Consider the following 21,353-nt stretch of genomic DNA (forward strand, 5'->3'; position numbering starts at 1 on the left):
GGAAAAATGAATCAATCAATCAATGAATCAATGAATCAGTCAGTCAATCAATCGAGGAAGTCTGGCCGGAGGCAGGCGGCAGGCCATGCAGGAGCCCTTCCTTACTAGGCCTGGGGGAGGGCCCCGCATTCACTGGGCAGTGCCCCGGCCCCTGCGCCACGCTGTGCGGTTGTGTATCCCTCCTGGACCTGCACGATGGGGCAGGCAGTCCTAAGTGAGCCAGGTAGGATCTGGCTCCCACGGACACAGTCCCCCATCCACCACAGGCTCTCCTGCCACTCACCACCCTCAGCCACACAGCCAGGGTGGTGTGGAGTGTGCGGACCTTCAGGGGGATCGGGGGCCAGACCTCGTGCGCTCTGCGAGGTCTGCTGAGTCCCTGAGGCCTCTATGCTCCCTGCCCCTCCTTGACTGGAACCATATGGGACGCCTCGGGCCGCCACCAAACAAGTAGTGCACCCCGTTGCAACAGTACAGGCACTGGGTCCCGAAAGGAAAGAATTGGGGTCTCCTTCAGAGGCAGACGGACTCAGACGCCCAGCTCATCTTGGTTATTTTTATTTACTCAAATTCTCGTTCGTTTGTTTATTGATTGATTGATTGATTGATTGATTAGTGAGATGCATACACACAAACACAAACACACACAGGATCTTGTGTTTCTAACTTTTAATGAAAGTTACATGGCTCCTGGAGCCCCATCATGTGTCTGACGTGTCAGCACCACAGCGTCGTCCTCAGTGATCTCCTCTGCAGGAGAGCCGTGTTGACCGCTGGCATCCATCTGTATGTGTGCGACGGCTGTGGACAAGTGTGCCGTCGCCTCATATTCATCTCGGCATCTTGAAGCTCCCTGGCAGGGACAGAAACACCCAGGGCCTCAGGTACACGCAGAGACACAGACAGCCAGGCGGCCATGACACAAGTCTGTATGGTCTCTGGGCCAAGGGGCCGACGCACGAGTGATTCTCGGCCTGGCTCCAATGGCTATGATTCTCCTGGCCCCCGCAGCGCCCCCGCCCCGAGCACGGGGGGTTCTGCCTTTAGGTTTCCTCCACGCACGCGCCCACGGAATTCAAACTCGTGCTCCTTAATGTCGGCATGCTGGCCAGGGTTCTCTGTGTGCCTTTTGGGCGGCGGAGGGGACGCCAATGGAGACCGAGGGGATCGCTGCAGTGATTCCACCCCCGCCTAGCGCCTCGTTGCAAAGTTTCGCCTACGCACGGTGTCAAGGGCGGCAGGGACACCTTGGCCGTGCCCACACGTCTGGCGGTACTCGGGCACCGGAGGACGGGGTTCAGGGCCCCGCCAGGACCATTCGCACAGGCGGTGCGGCTCGGCTGGCTTTGTTTCTCTGGCACGGCTCATTGCAATGACAGAGCCCTTTCCCAATGTCTTGAGCTTCCCCAGGCACGAGCCCTTTGGCACGGCCCTTCCCCAGCCTCCCGGGTTCAGGGGGATGATGCCAACTTGACCTGGGGTCACTCCCCGTCAGGGCCACCCGCAGCCTCAGTGTGTCAGCCAAAGTCCCCCGAGATCCCCCCTTTCCACGCCCACACCCTCGGCTCCTCACCTGTCCTCCTGTGGCTTCCCTCTCCCGGCGCCTTCTTCCTCTCGTAGTACTTGAGGACATTGGGCCACAGGTCATCCATGATGAGCTGGCAGGAAAGAGAGAGCGGGACTCACATCCCCACCCGGAGCAGCTGGGGGACCCAGCGAGCTCACTGACCCAGTCTGTCACAGGGCCCCACCTCAGCGATCCTGCCTGACCCGGCAAGGTGGTGGCCACAGAACCAGTTGAAGAAGTTAAGGCCGTTGTCGTGGGTCTGGCGGCGGTAGGCCTCCCGTTCGTAGTGCTGCGACCACTGGATGGGAGTGGAGTGCGACGCTCTGTAGCCTGCAGGGCAACCGGCACGTGAGACGGTGCTGCACGGTGAACCCGGTTCCACCGTCCACCCGCCGCTTCCAGGCAGGCCTGCAGGCCGGCAGGCAGGCAGGCAGGCAGGCCGGCAGGCAGTCATGCCGAGCTGTCTTACCAGCAGCACTGACGACATACTCCTTCACGAGGACTTCGTTCTGGAAGTAGGAGTTCTTGCCAAAGAACAGCAGGATCCTGCGGCAGGCACTGGGAAAGGTGACTTCCTGCACCTGCCGACAAATGGGGGACACGGGGACGGGGTTGGGGGTTCCCGGGGAGCGTGGTGACACCTCTGTGCTGAAGCCTCCCCCTTGCAGCCTCAGCTCGCCAATCACGTGTCCTAGCCTGTCGCCTCCCGACCCAGGACCCTCTTCCGCGCCCTGGGCCTGACCTTCAGGTTCGTCATGAAGCGAAGCATGCGCAGATCTTGCTCACTGATCACGGCTGACAGCTGGGGGTGGTTCCCAAACTGCTTTAGGTCAAGGAGCCTTCCGGGGCTGGAGATGCGAGAGCTACAACAACGCCGCAGGCCCGCACAGCAGCGTGGCCCTGGCGCCCCTGCCCTCCCGCCGGCTCCCGGGCCATCCGCACAGGCTGCACCGAGCACGGCCCGCTGGGCCTCGGGCTGCTGCCCATGTGCGCGCTGCCACGGGACGGGAGCTGTGTATCCCGAGACACGCCCCTCCCCGCACCCCGTCCACCGCACATGCCTGTGGCCCCACGGCAAGGCACAGTGGGCTGCTCCCGGGACGGCGCACGTCCCCGGCTCTGGGCGACCAGGTCAGAGGTGGGCACACGCAGCCCCCTGGCTGCAGCAGTGTGCCGAGGCGAAAAGGGGCTTTGCGGGGAGCCGCGGCCAGTGCGGAGACCCTGCTGCCACTCCCACGTGTGACCCGGACCGCATGTCGTCCCGCGCACTTGACACTCGCTGCCTCTGGGGACGATCCAGCCCAGGAGGAGCCCACCCTCAAGCGGGCTCCCAAGGCTGTGGCGATCACCGGGGCATGAGCGTCGTCGCCACTCCCACCCCGGGACGGGCGGGGAGCGTTCACCAATGCTGTCCGAGGGATGCCCATACCCCACAGCGCCCCTGCCCTCCTCACGGCCCGCTTGGCTCCGGCCCCCCCACCTCCAGCCCCCCACGTCCCCCCCACCCCCGTCACCTTGGGGTCCTTGCCCCACAGCAGCAAGGATACAGCCTTGGCCCAGAAGCCACGGATGCCCTGCATGTGGGCGCTTCGCTGTTGCAGGCGATGGTGCCTTCTCTGACCCAGCCTGAGCTGGAACGGAGCAAAGGAGCGCCTGCCTCTTCCATTGGTGGGCTCCATGTCTGCCCGCAGCGCCTCGAGAGCCTCCAGCGGGCACTCCAACGGACTCGGCCCTGCCTCTGGATGCTCTGACCCTTGCTGCTGCTCTTGCAGCTCCCTGGCGCCTTCCTCTCCCTGGCCCTCCTCCATGGCCTCCTCCGGCTTATGTGCCTCTTCCTGAAGATTCGCCTCCTCCTCCAGCATGTACTCCGTCTCAGACATGACGGCCTCCTCCTCAGCCTCCCCCTCTTCCTCGTGAGCCATCGCCACATCCTCGGCGTCGTCCTGCTCGGAGTCATCGTCCACCTCAGGCCTGTCGTCTTCAGTCTCCTCGTCGTCGTCAGTCCCGGTCTCCTCATCAGATTCCTCGGGGTCAGTCTTCATCTCATCGGCCTCCTGGTCGTCCGCTTCAAACTGCGTGCCCTGCTCAGATTCCTCCCCCGAGTCCTCCTCATGCTCACACTCCTCCTCCTCTCCCACCGCCTGAGACTCCCCCTCCCTCTGCCCCTCTTCCTCTGCCTCCTCACGGTTGTCAGCCGCCGCCCCGTCTACGACCTCGACCAGCACCATGGCGTCTTCCACCGCCAGCACCAACTCCACAAGCAGCGGGGCCTGCTCGGTCTCCCTCCCGGCGCTGGCTTCATGCACACGCTCCTGCACGGTCCCAACGCCTAGGGACTGCAGCGTCCCCTCATCCCTCGGGGTGCCTACGTCCCCGCGGGCCCCGGCTGCCTGAAGTCTCCATTGCAGCACGAAGCAGGGCCAGGATGCCGGGGCAAGCCCGGCTTCCCGGGACCCCGTCTCGCTCTCCATGGGGCCCCGGCCCGGTTCCCAACGCCCCCCCGCCCCCCCCGCCACGGGCCTGTAGGGAGCTGGGCCGCTGTGAGGGAAGGCGCTGGAGGTCCGAGTCCGCGAGTCCCCGCAGTGGCCCGGCTCGTGGCTGGCGGAAATACGCCCCCTAGGGCCGCCGCCGGGAGGCGCGGGCGAGAAGGCGGCGCAGGCGCAGAGCGGCTCCTGGCCTGCCGCCTGCTGCCAGGCACCTGTGCCCTGACTCACCGGGAGCTCCACCCCCGGGAGTGGAGTTACGTGCCGGACCTTGGCCCCAAGGAAGGCCCTGCCAATCAGGGGCAAGGCGGTGGGAGGGGCTCTGGGCGGTCCCGCCCTCCCACGACTAGCCCTGAGCCAGGGAGTCCAGGAGACCGAGCAGCCGCCTCGGCGGAGGTCGGGTCGGTGTCCTCCAGCCCCCGTCCGTGTCTCTGGCCATTTTCCTGGCCGACATCTGCCAGACGATGCCCAGGAGATCCCCAAGAGCGTGCCGCCCACTGCGTCCTGGGGCACCACCTGCCGGCACCGGAGCCTTTACATCCAGGAGGTCTCTTGAGGATGTGAAGAGCCAGAAAGAGTGTCACTCCCACTTTGCAGTTAAGAAGGAGAGCCGAAAACAAAGCCTTTGAATTCACAATTTGTCACTAACTCGTGAGGGATTTGAGGTTGCAGGGCAACCACGCGCGCGTCCTAAAGCCCGAGGAAAAGACGGGAGCTCTGGCTTACTTGGAGAGGACAACAGGCAGATGATGGTGACTAGAATTCATCCAGGGGAGTGTTCACTTGCAAGACAGTGAATCCCATGATGACCACAAAACCTGGGGAAGTCTGAAACATCTTGAGGGCTTTTCTCGCCTCGACCTTACAAGATGCATCACAGACAGCATTGGACAGAGTCCTTGCCGTGGAAAGTTCCCTTGACGGTGCACACCAGGAGCAAAGGAACAGCAGCCACCACGAGAGGAGCCGGAGCAAGGCTCAGATCATGACCCCTATTATCCATATTGAATAACATCCTTCCGTCTGGGCCGAAAGATAAATAGCGCACTGAAACTTAGGGCATTGGTGAAAATGTGTTGTTGTTGGAGAAAAGGAAGAGATTTTGTAAAAAAATCTATTCAGCGGGAGGGACAGGCATGAGTGCCGTTGTTGGAGGAACGTTGGAGGAAGAATCAGGAGACTTCTCAGTCCAGAGCCTTGAGAGCTGACCACGCTGTCTGCCTGGGAGGCACAGAGCAGGGTATGACGTGATCAATTTCCCATCCCTGGCGTTTTTGCCCAAAAAGAGAGCACAACTCCTATCTACACACGAGAAAGCATCAGATACAAGTGAACTGAGAGACAGTCTACACTTATCGGTTGCTAGTATTCTTCAAAATTGTCAACATCTTCAACAATTAGGAAAGACAAAAGAAGTGTCACGGAAACGAAAGCCATGTGACAACTAAGTGTAATGTGCTATCACACACAGGTGTCCAGCGGAAGAAGCACCTTCCTTGGAAAACCTGGCGGAATCTGAGTGCCGTCTGTAGTTTAGTCCTAGTGTACACATGTGGGTCTCTTCGTTTTTATCATTGGAGCGTGGTCAGGAGATGTTCACCTCTGAGGGAGACGGATGAAGGGTGTACAGAAACTTTCTGCACTGCGTTTACAAGTCTGTACTTTGAAAATCATCCCGACCATATGCAGTACCTTGTGGTCTCAGCTATGTATTTCAAGGGTTTGGGTTGATTCTGCCTTGCATTTTTTTATGTTTTATAGAGGGTGGCTGTTCAGGTTACCTGCTCTTTCTCTGTTGTTGGAAATAAAAGCACTCATCTACCAAAAAATGAATGAATGAATGAATGAATGAATGAATGAATGAATGAATGGAAAAATCAATCAATGAATCAATGAATCAGTCAGTCAATCAATCGAGGAAGTCTGGCCGGAGGCAGGCGGCAGGCCATGCAGGAGCCCTTCCTTACTAGGCCTGGGGGAGGGCCCCGCATTCACTGGGCAGTGCCCCGGCCCCTGCGCCACGCTGTGCGGTTGTGTATCCCTCCTGGACCTGCACTATGGGGCAGGCAGTCCTAAGTGAGCCAGGTAGGATCTGGCTCCCACGGACACAGTCCCCCATCCACCACAGGCTCTCCTGCCACTCACCACCCTCAGCCACACAGCCAGGGTGGTGTGGAGTGTGCGGACCTTCAGGGGGATCGGGGGCCAGACCTCGTGCGCTCTGCGAGGTCTGCTGAGTCCCTGAGGCCTCTATGCTCCCTGCCCCTCCTTGACTGGAACCATATGGGACGCCTCGGGCCGCCACCAAACAAGTAGTGCACCCCGTTGCAACAGTACAGGCACTGGGTCCCGAAAGGAAAGAATTGGGGTCTCCTTCAGAGGCAGACGGACTCAGACGCCCAGCTCATCTTGGTTATTTTTATTTACTCAAATTCTCGTTCGTTTGTTTATTGATTGATTGATTGATTGATTGATTAGTGAGATGCATACACACAAACACAAACACACACAGGATCTTGTGTTTCTAACTTTTAATGAAAGTTACATGGCTCCTGGAGCCCCATCATGTGTCTGACGTGTCAGCACCACAGCGTCGTCCTCAGTGATCTCCTCTGCAGGAGAGCCGTGTTGACCGCTGGCATCCATCTGTATGTGTGCGACGGCTGTGGACAAGTGTGCCGTCGCCTCATATTCATCTCGGCATCTTGAAGCTCCCTGGCAGGGACAGAAACACCCAGGGCCTCAGGTACACGCAGAGACACAGACAGCCAGGCGGCCATGACACAAGTCTGTATGGTCTCTGGGCCAAGGGGCCGACGCACGAGTGATTCTCGGCCTGGCTCCAATGGCTATGATTCTCCTGGCCCCCGCAGCGCCCCCGCCCCGAGCACGGGGGGTTCTGCCTTTAGGTTTCCTCCACGCACGCGCCCACGGAATTCAAACTCGTGCTCCTTAATGTCGGCATGCTGGCCAGGGTTCTCTGTGTGCCTTTTGGGCGGCGGAGGGGACGCCAATGGAGACCGAGGGGATCGCTGCAGTGATTCCACCCCCGCCTAGCGCCTCGTTGCAAAGTTTCGCCTACGCACGGTGTCAAGGGCGGCAGGGACACCTTGGCCGTGCCCACACGTCTGGCGGTACTCGGGCACCGGAGGACGGGGTTCAGGGCCCCGCCAGGACCATTCGCACAGGCGGTGCGGCTCGGCTGGCTTTGTTTCTCTGGCACGGCTCATTGCAATGACAGAGCCCTTTCCCAATGTCTTGAGCTTCCCCAGGCACGAGCCCTTTGGCACGGCCCTTCCCCAGCCTCCCGGGTTCAGGGGGATGATGCCAACTTGACCTGGGGTCACTCCCCGTCAGGGCCACCCGCAGCCTCAGTGTGTCAGCCAAAGTCCCCCGAGATCCCCCCTTTCCACGCCCACACCCTCGGCTCCTCACCTGTCCTCCTGTGGCTTCCCTCTCCCGGCGCCTTCTTCCTCTCGTAGTACTTGAGGACATTGGGCCACAGGTCATCCATGATGAGCTGGCAGGAAAGAGAGAGCGGGACTCACATCCCCACCCGGAGCAGCTGGGGGACCCAGCGAGCTCACTGACCCAGTCTGTCACAGGGCCCCACCTCAGCGATCCTGCCTGACCCGGCAAGGTGGTGGCCACAGAACCAGTTGAAGAAGTTAAGGCCGTTGTCGTGGGTCTGGCGGCGGTAGGCCTCCCGTTCGTAGTGCTGTGACCACTGGATGGGAGTGGAGTGCGACGCTCTGTAGCCTGCAGGGCAACCGGCACGTGAGACGGTGCTGCACGGTGAACCCGGTTCCACCGTCCACCCGCCGCTTCCAGGCAGGCCTGCAGGCCGGCAGGCAGGCAGGCAGGCAGGCCGGCAGGCAGTCATGCCGAGCTGTCTTACCAGCAGCACTGACGACATACTCCTTCACGAGGACTTCGTTCTGGAAGTAGGAGTTCTTGCCAAAGAACAGCAGGATCCTGCGGCAGGCACTGGGAAAGGTGACTTCCTGCACCTGCCGACAAATGGGGGACACGGGGACGGGGTTGGGGGTTCCCGGGGAGCGTGGTGACACCTCTGTGCTGAGGCCTCCCCCTTGCAGCCTCAGCTCGCCAATCACGTGTCCTAGCCTGTCGCCTCCCGACCCAGGACCCTCTTCCGCGCCCTGGGCCTGACCTTCAGGTTCGTCATGAAGCGAAGCATGCGCAGATCTTGCTCACTGATCACGGCTGACAGCTGGGGGTGGTTCCCAAACTGCTTTAGGTCAAGGAGCCTTCCGGGGCTGGAGATGCGAGAGCTACAACAACACCGCAGGCCCGCACAGCAGCGTGGCCCTGGCGCCCCTGCCCTCCCGCCGGCTCCCGGGCCATCCGCACAGGCTGCACCGAGCACGGCCCGCTGGGCCTCGGGCTGCTGCCCATGTGCGCGCTGCCACGGGACGGGAGCTGTGTATCCCGAGACACGCCCCTCCCCGCACCCCGTCCACCGCACATGCCTGTGGCCCCACGGCAAGGCACAGTGGGCTGCTCCCGGGACGGCGCACGTCCCTGGCTCTGGGCGACCAGGTCAGAGGTGGGCACACGCAGCCCCCTGGCTGCAGCAGTGTGCCGAGGCGAAAAGGGGCTTTGCGGGGAGCCGCGGCCAGTGCGGAGACCCTGCTGCCACTCCCACGTGTGACCCGGACCGCATGTCGTCCCGCGCACTTGACACTCGCTGCCTCTGGGGACGATCCAGCCCAGGAGGAGCCCACCCTCAAGCGGGCTCCCAAGGCTGTGGCGATCACCGGGGCATGAGCGTCGTCGCCACTCCCACCCCGGGACGGGCGGGGAGCGTTCACCAATGCTGTCCGAGGGATGCCCATACCCCACAGCGCCCCTGCCCTCCTCACGGCCCGCTTGGCTCCGGCCCCCCCACCCCCAGCCCCCCACGTCCCCCCCACCCGCGTCACCTTGGGGTCCTTGCCCCACAGCAGCAAGGATACAGCCTTGGCCCAGAAGCCACGGATGCCCTGCATGTGGGCGCTTCGCTGTTGCAGGCGATGGTGCCTTCTCTGACCCAGCCTGAGCTGGAACGGAGCAAAGGAGCGCCTGCCTCTTCCATTGGTGGGCTCCATGTCTGCCCGCAGCGCCTCGAGAGCCTCCAGCGGGCACTCCAACGGACTCGGCCCTGCCTCTGGATGCTCTGACCCTTGCTGCTGCTCTTGCAGCTCCCTGGCGCCTTCCTCTCCCTGGCCCTCCTCCATGGCCTCCTCCGGCTTATGTGCCTCTTCCTGAAGATTCGCCTCCTCCTCCAGCATGTACTCCGTCTCAGACATGACGGCCTCCTCCTCAGCCTCCCCCTCTTCCTCGTGAGCCATCGCCACATCCTCGGCGTCGTCCTGCTCGGAGTCATCGTCCACCTCAGGCCTGTCGTCTTCAGTCTCCTCGTCGTCGTCAGTCCCGGTCTCCTCATCAGATTCCTCGGGGTCAGTCTTCATCTCATCGGCCTCCTGGTCGTCCGCTTCAAACTGCGTGCCCTGCTCAGATTCCTCCCCCGAGTCCTCCTCATGCTCACACTCCTCCTCCTCTCCCACCGCCTGAGACTCCCCCTCCCTCTGCCCCTCTTCCTCTGCCTCCTCACGGTTGTCAGCCGCCGCCCCGTCTACGACCTCGACCAGCACCATGGCGTCTTCCACCGCCAGCACCAACTCCACAAGCAGCGGGGCCTGCTCGGTCTCCCTCCCGGCGCTGGCTTCATGCACACGCTCCTGCACGGTCCCAACGCCTAGGGACTGCAGCGTCCCCTCATCCCTCGGGGTGCCTACGTCCCCGCGGGCCCCGGCTGCCTGAAGTCTCCATTGCAGCACGAAGCAGGGCCAGGATGCCGGGGCAAGCCCGGCTTCCCGGGACCCCGTCTCGCTCTCCATGGGGCCCCGGCCCGGTTCCCAACGCCCCCCCGCCCCCCCCGCCACGGGCCTGTAGGGAGCTGGGCCGCTGTGAGGGAAGGCGCTGGAGGTCCGAGTCCGCGAGTCCCCGCAGTGGCCCGGCTCGTGGCTGGCGGAAATACGCCCCCTAGGGCCGCCGCCGGGAGGCGCGGGCGAGAAGGCGGCGCAGGCGCAGAGCGGCTCCTGGCCTGCCGCCTGCTGCCAGGCACCTGTGCCCTGACTCACCGGGAGCTCCACCCCCGGGAGTGGAGTTACGTGCCGGACCTTGGCCCCAAGGAAGGCCCTGCCAATCAGGGGCAAGGCGGTGGGAGGGGCTCTGGGCGGTCCCGCCCTCCCACGACTAGCCCTGAGCCAGGGAGTCCAGGAGACCGAGCAGCCGCCTCGGCGGAGGTCGGGTCGGTGTCCTCCAGCCCCCGTCCGTGTCTCTGGCCATTTTCCTGGCCGACATCTGCCAGACGATGCCCAGGAGATCCCCGAGAGCGTGCCGCCCACTGCGTCCTGGGGCACCACCTGCCGGCACCGGAGCCTTTACATCCAGGAGGTCTCTTGAGGATGTGAAGAGCCAGAAAGAGTGTCACTCCCACTTTGCAGTTAAGAAGGAGAGCCGAAAACAAAGCCTTTGAATTCACAATTTGTCACTAACTCGTGAGGGATTTGAGGTTGCAGGGCAACCACGCGCGCGTCCTAAAGCCCGAGGAAAAGACGGGAGCTCTGGCTTACTTGGAGAGGACAACAGGCAGATGATGGTGACTAGAATTCATCCAGGGGAGTGTTCACTTGCAAGACAGTGAATCCCATGATGACCACAAAACCTGGGGAAGTCTGAAACATCTTGAGGGCTTTTCTCGCCTCGACCTTACAAGATGCATCACAGACAGCATTGGACAGAGTCCTTGCCGTGGAAAGTTCCCTTGACGGTGCACACCAGGAGCAAAGGAACAGCAGCCACCACGAGAGGAGCCGGAGCAAGGCTCAGATCATGACCCCTATTATCCATATTGAATAACATCCTTCCGTCTGGGCCGAAAGATAAATAGCGCACTGAAACTTAGGGCATTGGTGAAAATGTGTTGTTGTTGGAGAAAAGGAAGAGATTTTGTAAAAAAATCTATTCAGCGGGAGGGACAGGCATGAGTGCCGTTGTTGGAGGAACGTTGGAGGAAGAATCAGGAGACTTCTCAGTCCAGAGCCTTGAGAGCTGACCACGCTGTCTGCCTGGGAGGCACAGAGCAGGGTATGACGTGATCAATTTCCCATCCCTGGCGTTTTTGCCCAAAAAGAGAGCACAACTCCTATCTACACACGAGAAAGCATCAGATACAAGTGAACTGAGAGACAGTCTACACTTATCGGTTGCTAGTATTCTTCAAAATTGTCAACATCTTCAACAATTAGGAAAGACAAAAGAAGTGTCACGGAAACGAAAGCCATGTGACAACTAAGTGTAATGTGCTATCACACACAGGTGTCCAGCGGAAGAAGCACCTTCCTTGGAAAACCTGGCGGAATCTGAGTGCCGTCTGTAGTTTAGTCCTAGTGTACACATGTGGGTCTCTTCGTTTTTATCATTGGAGCGTGGTCAGGAGATGTTCACCTCTGAGGGAGACGGATGAAGGGTGTACAGAAACTTTCTGCACTGCGTTTACAAGTCTGTACTTTGAAAATCATCCCGACCATATGCAGTACCTTGTGGTCTCAGCTATGTATTTCAAGGGTTTGGGTTGATTCTGCCTTGCATTTTTTTATGTTTTATAGAGGGTGGCTGTTCAGGTTACCTGCTCTTTCTCTGTTGTTGGAAATAGAAGCACTCATCTACCAAAAAATGAATGAATGAATGAATGAATGAATGAATGAATGAATGAATGGAAAAATGAATCAATCAATCAATGAATCAATGAATCAGTCAGTCAATCAATCGAGGAAGTCTGGCCGGAGGCAGGCGGCAGGCCATGCAGGAGCCCTTCCTTACTAGGCCTGGGGGAGGGCCCCGCATTCACTGGGCAGTGCCCCGGCCCCTGCGCCACGCTGTGCGGTTGTGTATCCCTCCTGGACCTGCACGATGGGGCAGGCAGTCCTAAGTGAGCCAGGTAGGATCTGGCTCCCACGGACACAGTCCCCCATCCACCACAGGCTCTCCTGCCACTCACCACCCTCAGCCACACAGCCAGGGTGGTGTGGAGTGTGCGGACCTTCAGGGGGATCGGGGGCCAGACCTCGTGCGCTCTGCGAGGTCTGCTGAGTCCCTGAGGCCTCTATGCTCCCTGCCCCTCCTTGACTGGAACCATATGGGACGCCTCGGGCCGCCACCAAACAAGTAGTGCACCCCGTTGCAACAGTACAGGCACTGGGTCCCGAAAGGAAAGAATTGGGGTCTCCTTCAGAGGCAGACGGACTCAGACGCCCAGCTCATCTTGGTTATTTTTATTTACTCAAATTCTCGTTCGTTTGTTTATTGATTGATTGATTGATTGATTGATTAGTGAGATGCATACACACAAACACAAACACACACAGGATCTTGTGTTTCTAACTTTTAATGAAAGTTACATGGCTCCTGGAGCCCCATCATGTGTCTGACGTGTCAGCACCACAGCGTCGTCCTCAGTGATCTCCTCTGCAGGAGAGCCGTGTTGACCGCTGGCATCCATCTGTATGTGTGCGACGGCTGTGGACAAGTGTGCCGTCGCCTCATATTCATCTCGGCATCTTGAAGCTCCCTGGCAGGGACAGAAACACCCAGGGCCTCAGGTACACGCAGAGACACAGACAGCCAGGCGGCCATGACACAAGTCTGTATGGTCTCTGGGCCAAGGGGCCGACGCACGAGTGATTCTCGGCCTGGCTCCAATGGCTATGATTCTCCTGGCCCCCGCAGCGCCCCCGCCCCGAGCACGGGGGGTTCTGCCTTTAGGTTTCCTCCACGCACGCGCCCACGGAATTCAAACTCGTGCTCCTTAATGTCGGCATGCTGGCCAGGGTTCTCTGTGTGCCTTTTGGGCGGCGGAGGGGACGCCAATGGAGACCGAGGGGATCGCTGCAGTGATTCCACCCCCGCCTAGCGCCTCGTTGCAAAGTTTCGCCTACGCACAGTGTCAAGGGCGGCAGGGACACCTTGGCCGTGCCCACACGTCTGGCGGTACTCGGGCACCGGAGGACGGGGTTCAGGGCCCCGCCAGGACCATTCGCACAGGCGGTGCGGCTCGGCTGGCTTTGTTTCTCTGGCACGGCTCATTGCAATGACAGAGCCCTTTCCCAATGTCTTGAGCTTCCCCAGGCACGAGCCCTTTGGCACGGCCCTTCCCCAGCCTCCCGGGTTCAGGGGGATGATGCCAACTTGACCTGGGGTCACTCCCCGTCAGGGCCACCCGCAGCCTCAGTGTGTCAGCCAAAGTCCCCCGAGATCCCCCCTTTCCACGCCCACACCCTCGGCTCCTCACCTGTCCTCCTGTGGCTTCCCTCTCCCGGCGCCTTCTTCCTCTCGTAGTACTTGAGGACATTGGGCCACAGGTCATCCATGATGAGCTGGCAGGAAAGAGAGAGCGGGACTCACATCCCCACCCGGAGCAGCTGGGGGACCCAGCGAGCTCACTGACCCAGTCTGTCACAGGGCCCCACCTCAGCGATCCTGCCTGACCCGGCAAGGTGGTGGCCACAGAACCAGTTGAAGAAGTTAAGGCCGTTGTCGTGGGTCTGGCGGCGGTAGGCCTCCCGTTCGTAGTGCTGCGACCACTGGATGGGAGTGGAGTGCGACGCTCTGTAGCCTGCAGGGCAACCGGCACGTGAGACGGTGCTGCACGGTGAACCCGGTTCCACCGTCCACCCGCCGCTTCCAGGCAGGCCTGCAGGCCGGCAGGCAGGCAGGCAGGCAGGCAGGCCGGCAGGCAGTCATGCCGAGCTGTCTTACCAGCAGCACTGACGACATACTCCTTCACGAGGACTTCGTTCTGGAAGTAGGAGTTCTTGCCAAAGAACAGCAGGATCCTGCGGCAGGCACTGGGAAAGGTGACTTCCTGCACCTGCCGACAAATGGGGGACACGGGGACGGGGTTGGGGGTTCCCGGGGAGCGTGGTGACACCTCTGTGCTGAGGCCTCCCCCTGGCAGCCTCAGCTCGCCAATCACGTGTCCTAGCCTCTCGCCTCCCGACCCAGGACCCTCTTCCGCGCCCTGGGCCTGACCTTCAGGTTCGTCATGAAGCGAAGCATGCGCAGATCTTGCTCACTGATCACGGCTGACAGCTGGGGGTGGTTCCCAAACTGCTTTAGGTCAAGGAGCCTTCCGGGGCTGGAGATGCGAGAGCTACAACAACGCCGCAGGCCCGCACAGCAGCGTGGCCCTGGCGCCCCTGCCCTCCCGCCGGCTCCCGGGCCATCCGCACAGGCTGCACCGAGCACGGCCCGCTGGGCCTCGGGCTGCTGCCCATGTGCGCGCTGCCACGGGACGGGAGCTGTGTATCCCGAGACACGCCCCTCCCCGCACCCCGTCCACCGCACATGCCTGTGGCCCCACGGCAAGGCACAGTGGGCTGCTCCCGGGACGGCGCACGTCCCTGGCTCTGGGCGACCAGGTCAGAGGTGGGCACACGCAGCCCCCTGGCTGCAGCAGTGTGCCGAGGCGAAAAGGGGCTTTGCGGGGAGCCGCGGCCAGTGCGGAGACCCTGCTGCCACTCCCACGTGTGACCCGGACCGCATGTCGTCCCGCGCACTTGACACTCGCTGCCTCTGGGGACGATCCAGCCCAGGAGGAGCCCACCCTCAAGCGGGCTCCCAAGGCTGTGGCGATCACCGGGGCATGAGCGTCGTCGCCACTCCCACCCCGGGACGGGCGGGGAGCGTTCACCAATGCTGTCCGAGGGATGCCCATACCCCACAGCGCCCCTGCCCTCCTCACGGCCCGCTTGGCTCCGGCCCCCCCACCCCCAGCCCCCCACGTCCCCCCCACCCCCGTCACCTTGGGGTCCTTGCCCCACAGCAGCAAGGATACAGCCTTGGCCCAGAAGCCACGGATGCCCTGCATGTGGGCGCTTCGCTGTTGCAGGCGATGGTGCCTTCTCTGACCCAGCCTGAGCTGGAACGGAGCAAAGGAGCGCCTGCCTCTTCCATTGGTGGGCTCCATGTCTGCCCGCAGCGCCTCGAGAGCCTCCAGCGGGCACTCCAACGGACTCGGCCCTGCCTCTGGATGCTCTGACCCTTGCTGCTGCTCTTGCAGCTCCCTGGCGCCTTCCTCTCCCTGGCCCTCCTCCATGGCCTCCTCCGGCTTATGTGCCTCTTCCTGAAGATTCGCCTCCTCCTCCAGCATGTACTCCGTCTCAGACATGACGGCCTCCTCCTCAGCCTCCCCCTCTTCCTCGTGAGCCATCGCCACATCCTCGGCGTCGTCCTGCTCGGAGTCATCGTCCACCTCAGGCCTGTCGTCTTCAGTCTCCTCGTCGTCGTCAGTCCCGGTCTCCTCATCAGATTCCTCGGGGTCAGTCTTCATCTCATCGGCCTCCTGGTCGTCCGCTTCAAACTGCGTGCCCTGCTCAGATTCCTCCCCCGAGTCCTCCTCATGCTCACACTCCTCCTCCTCTCCCACCGCCTGAGACTCCCCCTCCCTCTGCCCCTCTTCCTCTGCCTCCTCACGGTTGTCAGCCGCCGCCCCGTCTACGACCTCGACCAGCACCATGGCGTCTTCCACCGCCAGCACCAACTCCACAAGCAGCGGGGCCTGCTCGGTCTCCCTCCCGGCGCTGGCTTCATGCACACGCTCCTGCACGGTCCCAACGCCTAGGGACTGCAGCGTCCCCTCATCCCTCGGGGTGCCTACGTCCCCGCGGGCCCCGGCTGCCTGAAGTCTCCATTGCAGCACGAAGCAGGGCCAGGATGCCGGGGCAAGCCCGGCTTCCCGGGACCCCGTCTCGCTCTCCATGGGGCCCCGGCCCGGTTCCCAACGCCCCCCCGCCCCCCCCGCCACGGGCCTGTAGGGAGCTGGGCCGCTGTGAGGGAAGGCGCTGGAGGTCCGAGTCCGCGAGTCCCCGCAGTGGCCCGGCTCGTGGCTGGCGGAAATACGCCCCCTAGGGCCGCCGCCGGGAGGCGCGGGCGAGAAGGCGGCGCAGGCGCAGAGCGGCTCCTGGCCTGCCGCCTGCTGCCAGGCACCTGTGCCCTGACTCACCGGGAGCTCCACCCCCGGGAGTGGAGTTACGTGCCGGACCTTGGCCCCAAGGAAGGCCCTGCCAATCAGGGGCAAGGCGGTGGGAGGGGCTCTGGGCGGTCCCGCCCTCCCACGACTAGCCCTGAGCCAGGGAGTCCAGGAGACCGAGCAGCCGCCTCGGCGGAGGTCGGGTCGGTGTCCTCCAGCCCCCGTCCGTGTCTCTGGCCATTTTCCTGGCCGACATCTGCCAGACGATGCCCAGGAGATCCCCGAGAGCGTGCCGCCCACTGCGTCCTGGGGCACCACCTGCCGGCACCGGAGCCTTTACATCCAGGAGGTCTCTTGAGGATGTGAAGAGCCAGAAAGAGTGTCACTCCCACTTTGCAGTTAAGAAGGAGAGCCGAAAACAAAGCCTTTGAATTCACAATTTGTCACTAACTCGTGAGGGATTTGAGGTTGCAGGGCAACCACGCGCGCGTCCTAAAGCCCGAGGAAAAGACGGGAGCTCTGGCTTACTTGGAGAGGACAACAGGCAGATGATGGTGACTAGAATTCATCCAGGGGAGTGTTCACTTGCAAGACAGTGAATCCCATGATGACCACAAAACCTGGGGAAGTCTGAAACATCTTGAGGGCTTTTCTCGCCTCGACCTTACAAGATGCATCACAGACAGCATTGGACAGAGTCCTTGCCGTGGAAAGTTCCCTTGACGGTGCACACCAGGAGCAAAGGAACAGCAGCCACCACGAGAGGAGCCGGAGCAAGGCTCAGATCATGACCCCTATTATCCATATTGAATAACATCCTTCCGTCTGGGCCGAAAGATAAATAGCGCACTGAAACTTAGGGCATTGGTGAAAATGTGTTGTTGTTGGAGAAAAGGAAGAGATTTTGTAAAAAAATCTATTCAGCGGGAGGGACAGGCATGAGTGCCGTTGTTGGAGGAACGTTGGAGGAAGAATCAGGAGACTTCTCAGTCCAGAGCCTTGAGAGCTGACCACGCTGTCTGCCTGGGAGGCACAGAGCAGGGTATGACGTGATCAATTTCCCATCCCTGGCGTTTTTGCCCAAAAAGAGAGCACAACTCCTATCTACACACGAGAAAGCATCAGATACAAGTGAACTGAGAGACAGTCTACACTTATCGGTTGCTAGTATTCTTCAAAATTGTCAACATCTTCAACAATTAGGAAAGACAAAAGAAGTGTCACGGAAACGAAAGCCATGTGACAACTAAGTGTAATGTGCTATCACACACAGGTGTCCAGCGGAAGAAGCACCTTCCTTGGAAAACCTGGCGGAATCTGAGTGCCGTCTGTAGTTTAGTCCTAGTGTACACATGTGGGTCTCTTCGTTTTTATCATTGGAGCGTGGTCAGGAGATGTTCACCTCTGAGGGAGACGGATGAAGGGTGTACAGAAACTTTCTGCACTGCGTTTACAAGTCTGTACTTTGAAAATCATCCCGACCATATGCAGTACCTTGTGGTCTCAGCTATGTATTTCAAGGGTTTGGGTTGATTCTGCCTTGCATTTTTTTATGTTTTATAGAGGGTGGCTGTTCAGGTTACCTGCTCTTTCTCTGTTGTTGGAAATAGAAGCACTCATCTACCAAAAAATGAATGAATGAATGAATGAATGAATGAATGAATGGAAAAATGAATCAATCAATCAATGAATCAATGAATCAGTCAGTCAATCAATCGAGGAAGTCTGGCCGGAGGCAGGCGGCAGGCCATGCAGGAGCCCTTCCTTACTAGGCCTGGGGGAGGGCCCCGCATTCACTGGGCAGTGCCCCGGCCCCTGCGCCACGCTGTGCGGTTGTGTATCCCTCCTGGACCTGCACGATGGGGCAGGCAGTCCTAAGTGAGCCAGGTAGGATCTGGCTCCCACGGACACAGTCCCCCATCCACCACAGGCTCTCCTGCCACTCACCACCCTCAGCCACACAGCCAGGGTGGTGTGGAGTGTGCGGACCTTCAGGGGGATCGGGGGCCAGACCTCGTGCGCTCTGCGAGGTCTGCTGAGTCCCTGAGGCCTCTATGCTCCCTGCCCCTCCTTGACTGGAACCATATGGGACGCCTCGGGCCGCCACCAAACAAGTAGTGCACCCCGTTGCAACAGTACAGGCACTGGGTCCCGAAAGGAAAGAATTGGGGTCTCCTTCAGAGGCAGACGGACTCAGACGCCCAGCTCATCTTGGTTATTTTTATTTACTCAAATTCTCGTTCGTTTGTTTATTGATTGATTGATTGATTGATTGATTAGTGAGATGCATACACACAAACACAAACACACACAGGATCTTGTGTTTCTAACTTTTAATGAAAGTTACATGGCTCCTGGAGCCCCATCATGTGTCTGACGTGTCAGCACCACAGCGTCGTCCTCAGTGATCTCCTCTGCAGGAGAGCCGTGTTGACCGCTGGCATCCATCTGTATGTGTGCGACGGCTGTGGACAAGTGTGCCGTCGCCTCATATTCATCTCGGCATCTTGAAGCTCCCTGGCAGGGACAGAAACACCCAGGGCCTCAGGTACACGCAGAGACACAGACAGCCAGGCGGCCATGACACAAGTCTGTATGGTCTCTGGGCCAAGGGGCCGACGCACGAGTGATTCTCGGCCTGGCTCCAATGGCTATGATTCTCCTGGCCCCCGCAGCGCCCCCGCCCCGAGCACGGGGGGTTCTGCCTTTAGGTTTCCTCCACGCACGCGCCCACGGAATTCAAACTCGTGCTCCTTAATGTCGGCATGCTGGCCAGGGTTCTCTGTGTGCCTTTTGGGCGGCGGAGGGGACGCCAATGGAGACCGAGGGGATCGCTGCAGTGATTCCACCCCCGCCTAGCGCCTCGTTGCAAAGTTTCGCCTACGCACGGTGTCAAGGGCGGCAGGGACACCTTGGCCGTGCCCACACGTCTGGCGGTACTCGGGCACCGGAGGACGGGGTTCAGGGCCCCGCCAGGACCATTCGCACAGGCGGTGCGGCTCGGCTGGCTTTGTTTCTCTGGCACGGCTCATTGCAATGACAGAGCCCTTTCCCAATGTCTTGAGCTTCCCCAGGCACGAGCCCTTTGGCACGGCCCTTCCCCAGCCTCCCGGGTTCAGGGGGATGATGCCAACTTGACCTGGGGTCACTCCCCGTCAGGGCCACCCGCAGCCTCAGTGTGTCAGCCAAAGTCCCCCGAGATCCCCCCTTTCCACGCCCACACCCTCGGCTCCTCACCTGTCCTCCTGTGGCTTCCCTCTCCCGGCGCCTTCTTCCTCTCGTAGTACTTGAGGACATTGGGCCACAGGTCATCCATGATGAGCTGGCAGGAAAGAGAGAGCGGGACTCACATCCCCACCCGGAGCAGCTGGGGGACCCAGCGAGCTCACTGACCCAGTCTGTCACCGGGCCCCACCTCAGCGATCCTGCCTGACCCGGCAAGGTGGTGGCCACAGAACCAGTTGAAGAAGTTAAGGCCGTTGTCGTGGGTCTGGCGGCGGTAGGCCTCCCGTTCGTAGTGCTGTGACCACTGGATGGGAGTGGAGTGCGACGCTCTGTAGCCTGCAGGGCAACCGGCACGTGAGACGGTGCTGCACGGTGAACCCGGTTCCACCGTCCACCCGCCGCTTCCAGGCAGGCCTGCAGGCCGGCAGGCAGGCAGGCAGGCAGGCAGGCCGGCAGGCAGTCATGCCGAGCTGTCTTACCAGCAGCACTGACGACATACTCCTTCACGAGGACTTCGTTCTGGAAGTAGGAGTTCTTGCCAAAGAACAGCAGGATCCTGCGGCAGGCACTGGGAAAGGTGACTTCCTGCACCTGCCGACAAATGGGGGACACGGGGACGGGGTTGGGGGTTCCCGGGGAGCGTGGTGACACCTCTGTGCTGAGGCCTCCCCCTGGCAGCCTCAGCTCGCCAATCACGTGTCCTAGCCTGTCGCCTCCCGACCCAGGACCCTCTTCCGCGCCCTGGGCCTGACCTTCAGGTTCGTCATGAAGCGAAGCATGCGCAGATCTTGCTCACTGATCACGGCTGACAGCTGGGGGTGGTTGCCAAACTGCTTTAGGTCAAGGAGCCTTCCGGGGCTGGAGATGCGAGAGCTACAACAACACCGCAGGCCCGCACAGCAGCGTGGCCCTGGCGCCCCTGCCCTCCCGCCGGCTCCCGGGCCATCCGCACAGGCTGCACCGAGCACGGCCCGCTGGGCCTCGGGCTGCTGCCCATGTGCGCGCTGCCACGGGACGGGAGCTGTGTATCCCGAGACACGCCCCTCCCTGCACCCCGTCCACCGCACATGCCTGTGGCCCCACGGCAAGGCACAGTGGGCTGCTCCCGGGACGGCGCACGTCCCTGGCTCTGGGCGACCAGGTCAGAGGTGGGCACACGCAGCCCCCTGGCTGCAGCAGTGTGCCGAGGCGAAAAGGGGCTTTGCGGGGAGCCGCGGCCAGTGCGGAGACCCTGCTGCCACTCCCACGTGTGACCCGGACCGCATGTCGTCCCGCGCACTTGACACTCGCTGCCTCTGGGGACGATCCAGCCCAGGAGGAGCCCACCCTCAAGCGGGCTCCCAAGGCTGTGGCGATCACCGGGGCATGAGCGTCGTCGCCACTCCCACCCCGGGACGGGCGGGGAGCGTTCACCAATGCTGTCCGAGGGATGCCCATACCCCACAGCGCCCCTGCCCTCCTCACGGCCCGCTTGGCTCCGGCCCCCCCACCCCCAGCCCCCCACGTCCCCCCCACCCCCGTCACCTTGGGGTCCTTGCCCCACAGCAGCAAGGATACAGCCTTGGCCCAGAAGCCACGGATGCCCTGCATGTGGGCGCTTCGCTGTTGCAGGCGATGGTGCCTTCTCTGACCCAGCCTGAGCTGGAACGGAGCAAAGGAGCGCCTGCCTCTTCCATTGGTGGGCTCCATGTCTGCCCGCAGCGCCTCGAGAGCCTCCAGCGGGCACTCCAACGGACTCGGCCCTGCCTCTGGATGCTCTGACCCTTGCTGCTGCTCTTGCAGCTCCCTGGCGCCTTCCTCTCCCTGGCCCTCCTCCATGGCCTCCTCCGGCTTATGTGCCTCTTCCTGAAGATTCGCCTCCTCCTCCAGCATGTACTCCGTCTCAGACATGACGGCCTCCTCCTCAGCCTCCCCCTCTTCCTCGTGAGCCATCGCCACATCCTCGGCGTCGTCCTGCTCGGAGTCATCGTCCACCTCAGGCCTGTCGTCTTCAGTCTCCTCGTCGTCGTCAGTCCCGGTCTCCTCATCAGATTCCTCGGGGTCA

At 61.3% G+C, this 21,353-nt stretch overlaps 3 protein-coding genes across 3 annotated transcripts; all 3 read right to left on the reverse strand.

Annotated features, from left to right (window-relative positions):
• Positions 1-830: 830 nt before the first annotated feature.
• LOC144309523 (testis-specific Y-encoded protein 3-like) lies at positions 831-3,601 on the reverse strand. Its single transcript, XM_077890604.1, has 6 exons — positions 3,115-3,601; positions 2,310-2,387; positions 2,037-2,148; positions 1,752-1,897; positions 1,574-1,658; positions 831-853 (listed from the first exon to the last, which is right to left on the reverse strand). The coding sequence occupies exons 1-6, from the start codon at positions 3,487-3,489 to the stop codon at positions 831-833; spliced, it is 819 nt and encodes a 272-aa protein (XP_077746730.1). The 5' UTR covers positions 3,490-3,601.
• Positions 3,602-12,662: 9,061 nt separating this feature from the next.
• Positions 12,663-15,437, reverse strand: LOC144309522 (testis-specific Y-encoded protein 3-like). Its single transcript, XM_077890603.1, has 6 exons — positions 14,951-15,437; positions 14,146-14,223; positions 13,873-13,984; positions 13,584-13,729; positions 13,406-13,490; positions 12,663-12,685 (listed from the first exon to the last, which is right to left on the reverse strand). The coding sequence occupies exons 1-6, from the start codon at positions 15,323-15,325 to the stop codon at positions 12,663-12,665; spliced, it is 819 nt and encodes a 272-aa protein (XP_077746729.1). The 5' UTR covers positions 15,326-15,437.
• A 3,141-nt stretch (positions 15,438-18,578) lies between these two features.
• On the reverse strand, positions 18,579-21,353 carry LOC144309526 (testis-specific Y-encoded protein 3-like). Its single transcript, XM_077890608.1, has 6 exons — positions 20,867-21,353; positions 20,062-20,139; positions 19,789-19,900; positions 19,500-19,645; positions 19,322-19,406; positions 18,579-18,601 (listed from the first exon to the last, which is right to left on the reverse strand). The coding sequence occupies exons 1-6, from the start codon at positions 21,239-21,241 to the stop codon at positions 18,579-18,581; spliced, it is 819 nt and encodes a 272-aa protein (XP_077746734.1). The 5' UTR covers positions 21,242-21,353.

Source organism: Canis aureus, unplaced genomic scaffold (assembly GCF_053574225.1).
Source record: "Canis aureus isolate CA01 unplaced genomic scaffold, VMU_Caureus_v.1.0 NW_027326476.1_RagTag, whole genome shotgun sequence".
NCBI classification, from domain to species: Eukaryota; Metazoa; Chordata; class Mammalia; order Carnivora; family Canidae; genus Canis; species Canis aureus.

Bases quoted from the DNA above. Each gene is read 5' to 3' on its own strand.
- LOC144309526 (XM_077890608.1), bottom strand. From the start codon at position 21,241: ATGGCTCACGAGGAAGAGGGGGAGGCTGAGGAGGAGGCCGTCATGTCT. The intron at 19,901-20,061 runs GTCAGGCCCAGG...ATTTGTCGGCAG, and splicing joins GCTTCATGACGAACCTGAAG to GTGCAGGAAGTCACCTTTCC. The intron at 19,407-19,499 runs GTGGGGCCCGGT...CTTTCCTGCCAG, and splicing joins GGTCAGGCAGGATCGCTGAG to CTCATCATGGATGACCTGTG.
- LOC144309523 (XM_077890604.1), bottom strand. From the start codon at position 3,489: ATGGCTCACGAGGAAGAGGGGGAGGCTGAGGAGGAGGCCGTCATGTCT. The intron at 2,149-2,309 runs GTCAGGCCCAGG...ATTTGTCGGCAG, and splicing joins GCTTCATGACGAACCTGAAG to GTGCAGGAAGTCACCTTTCC. The intron at 854-1,573 runs GTGAGGAGCCGA...TGTCCCTGCCAG, and splicing joins GGGAAGCCACAGGAGGACAG to GGAGCTTCAAGATGCCGAGA.
- LOC144309522 (XM_077890603.1), bottom strand. From the start codon at position 15,325: ATGGCTCACGAGGAAGAGGGGGAGGCTGAGGAGGAGGCCGTCATGTCT. The intron at 13,985-14,145 runs GTCAGGCCCAGG...ATTTGTCGGCAG, and splicing joins GCTTCATGACGAACCTGAAG to GTGCAGGAAGTCACCTTTCC. The intron at 13,491-13,583 runs GTGGGGCCCTGT...CTTTCCTGCCAG, and splicing joins GGTCAGGCAGGATCGCTGAG to CTCATCATGGATGACCTGTG.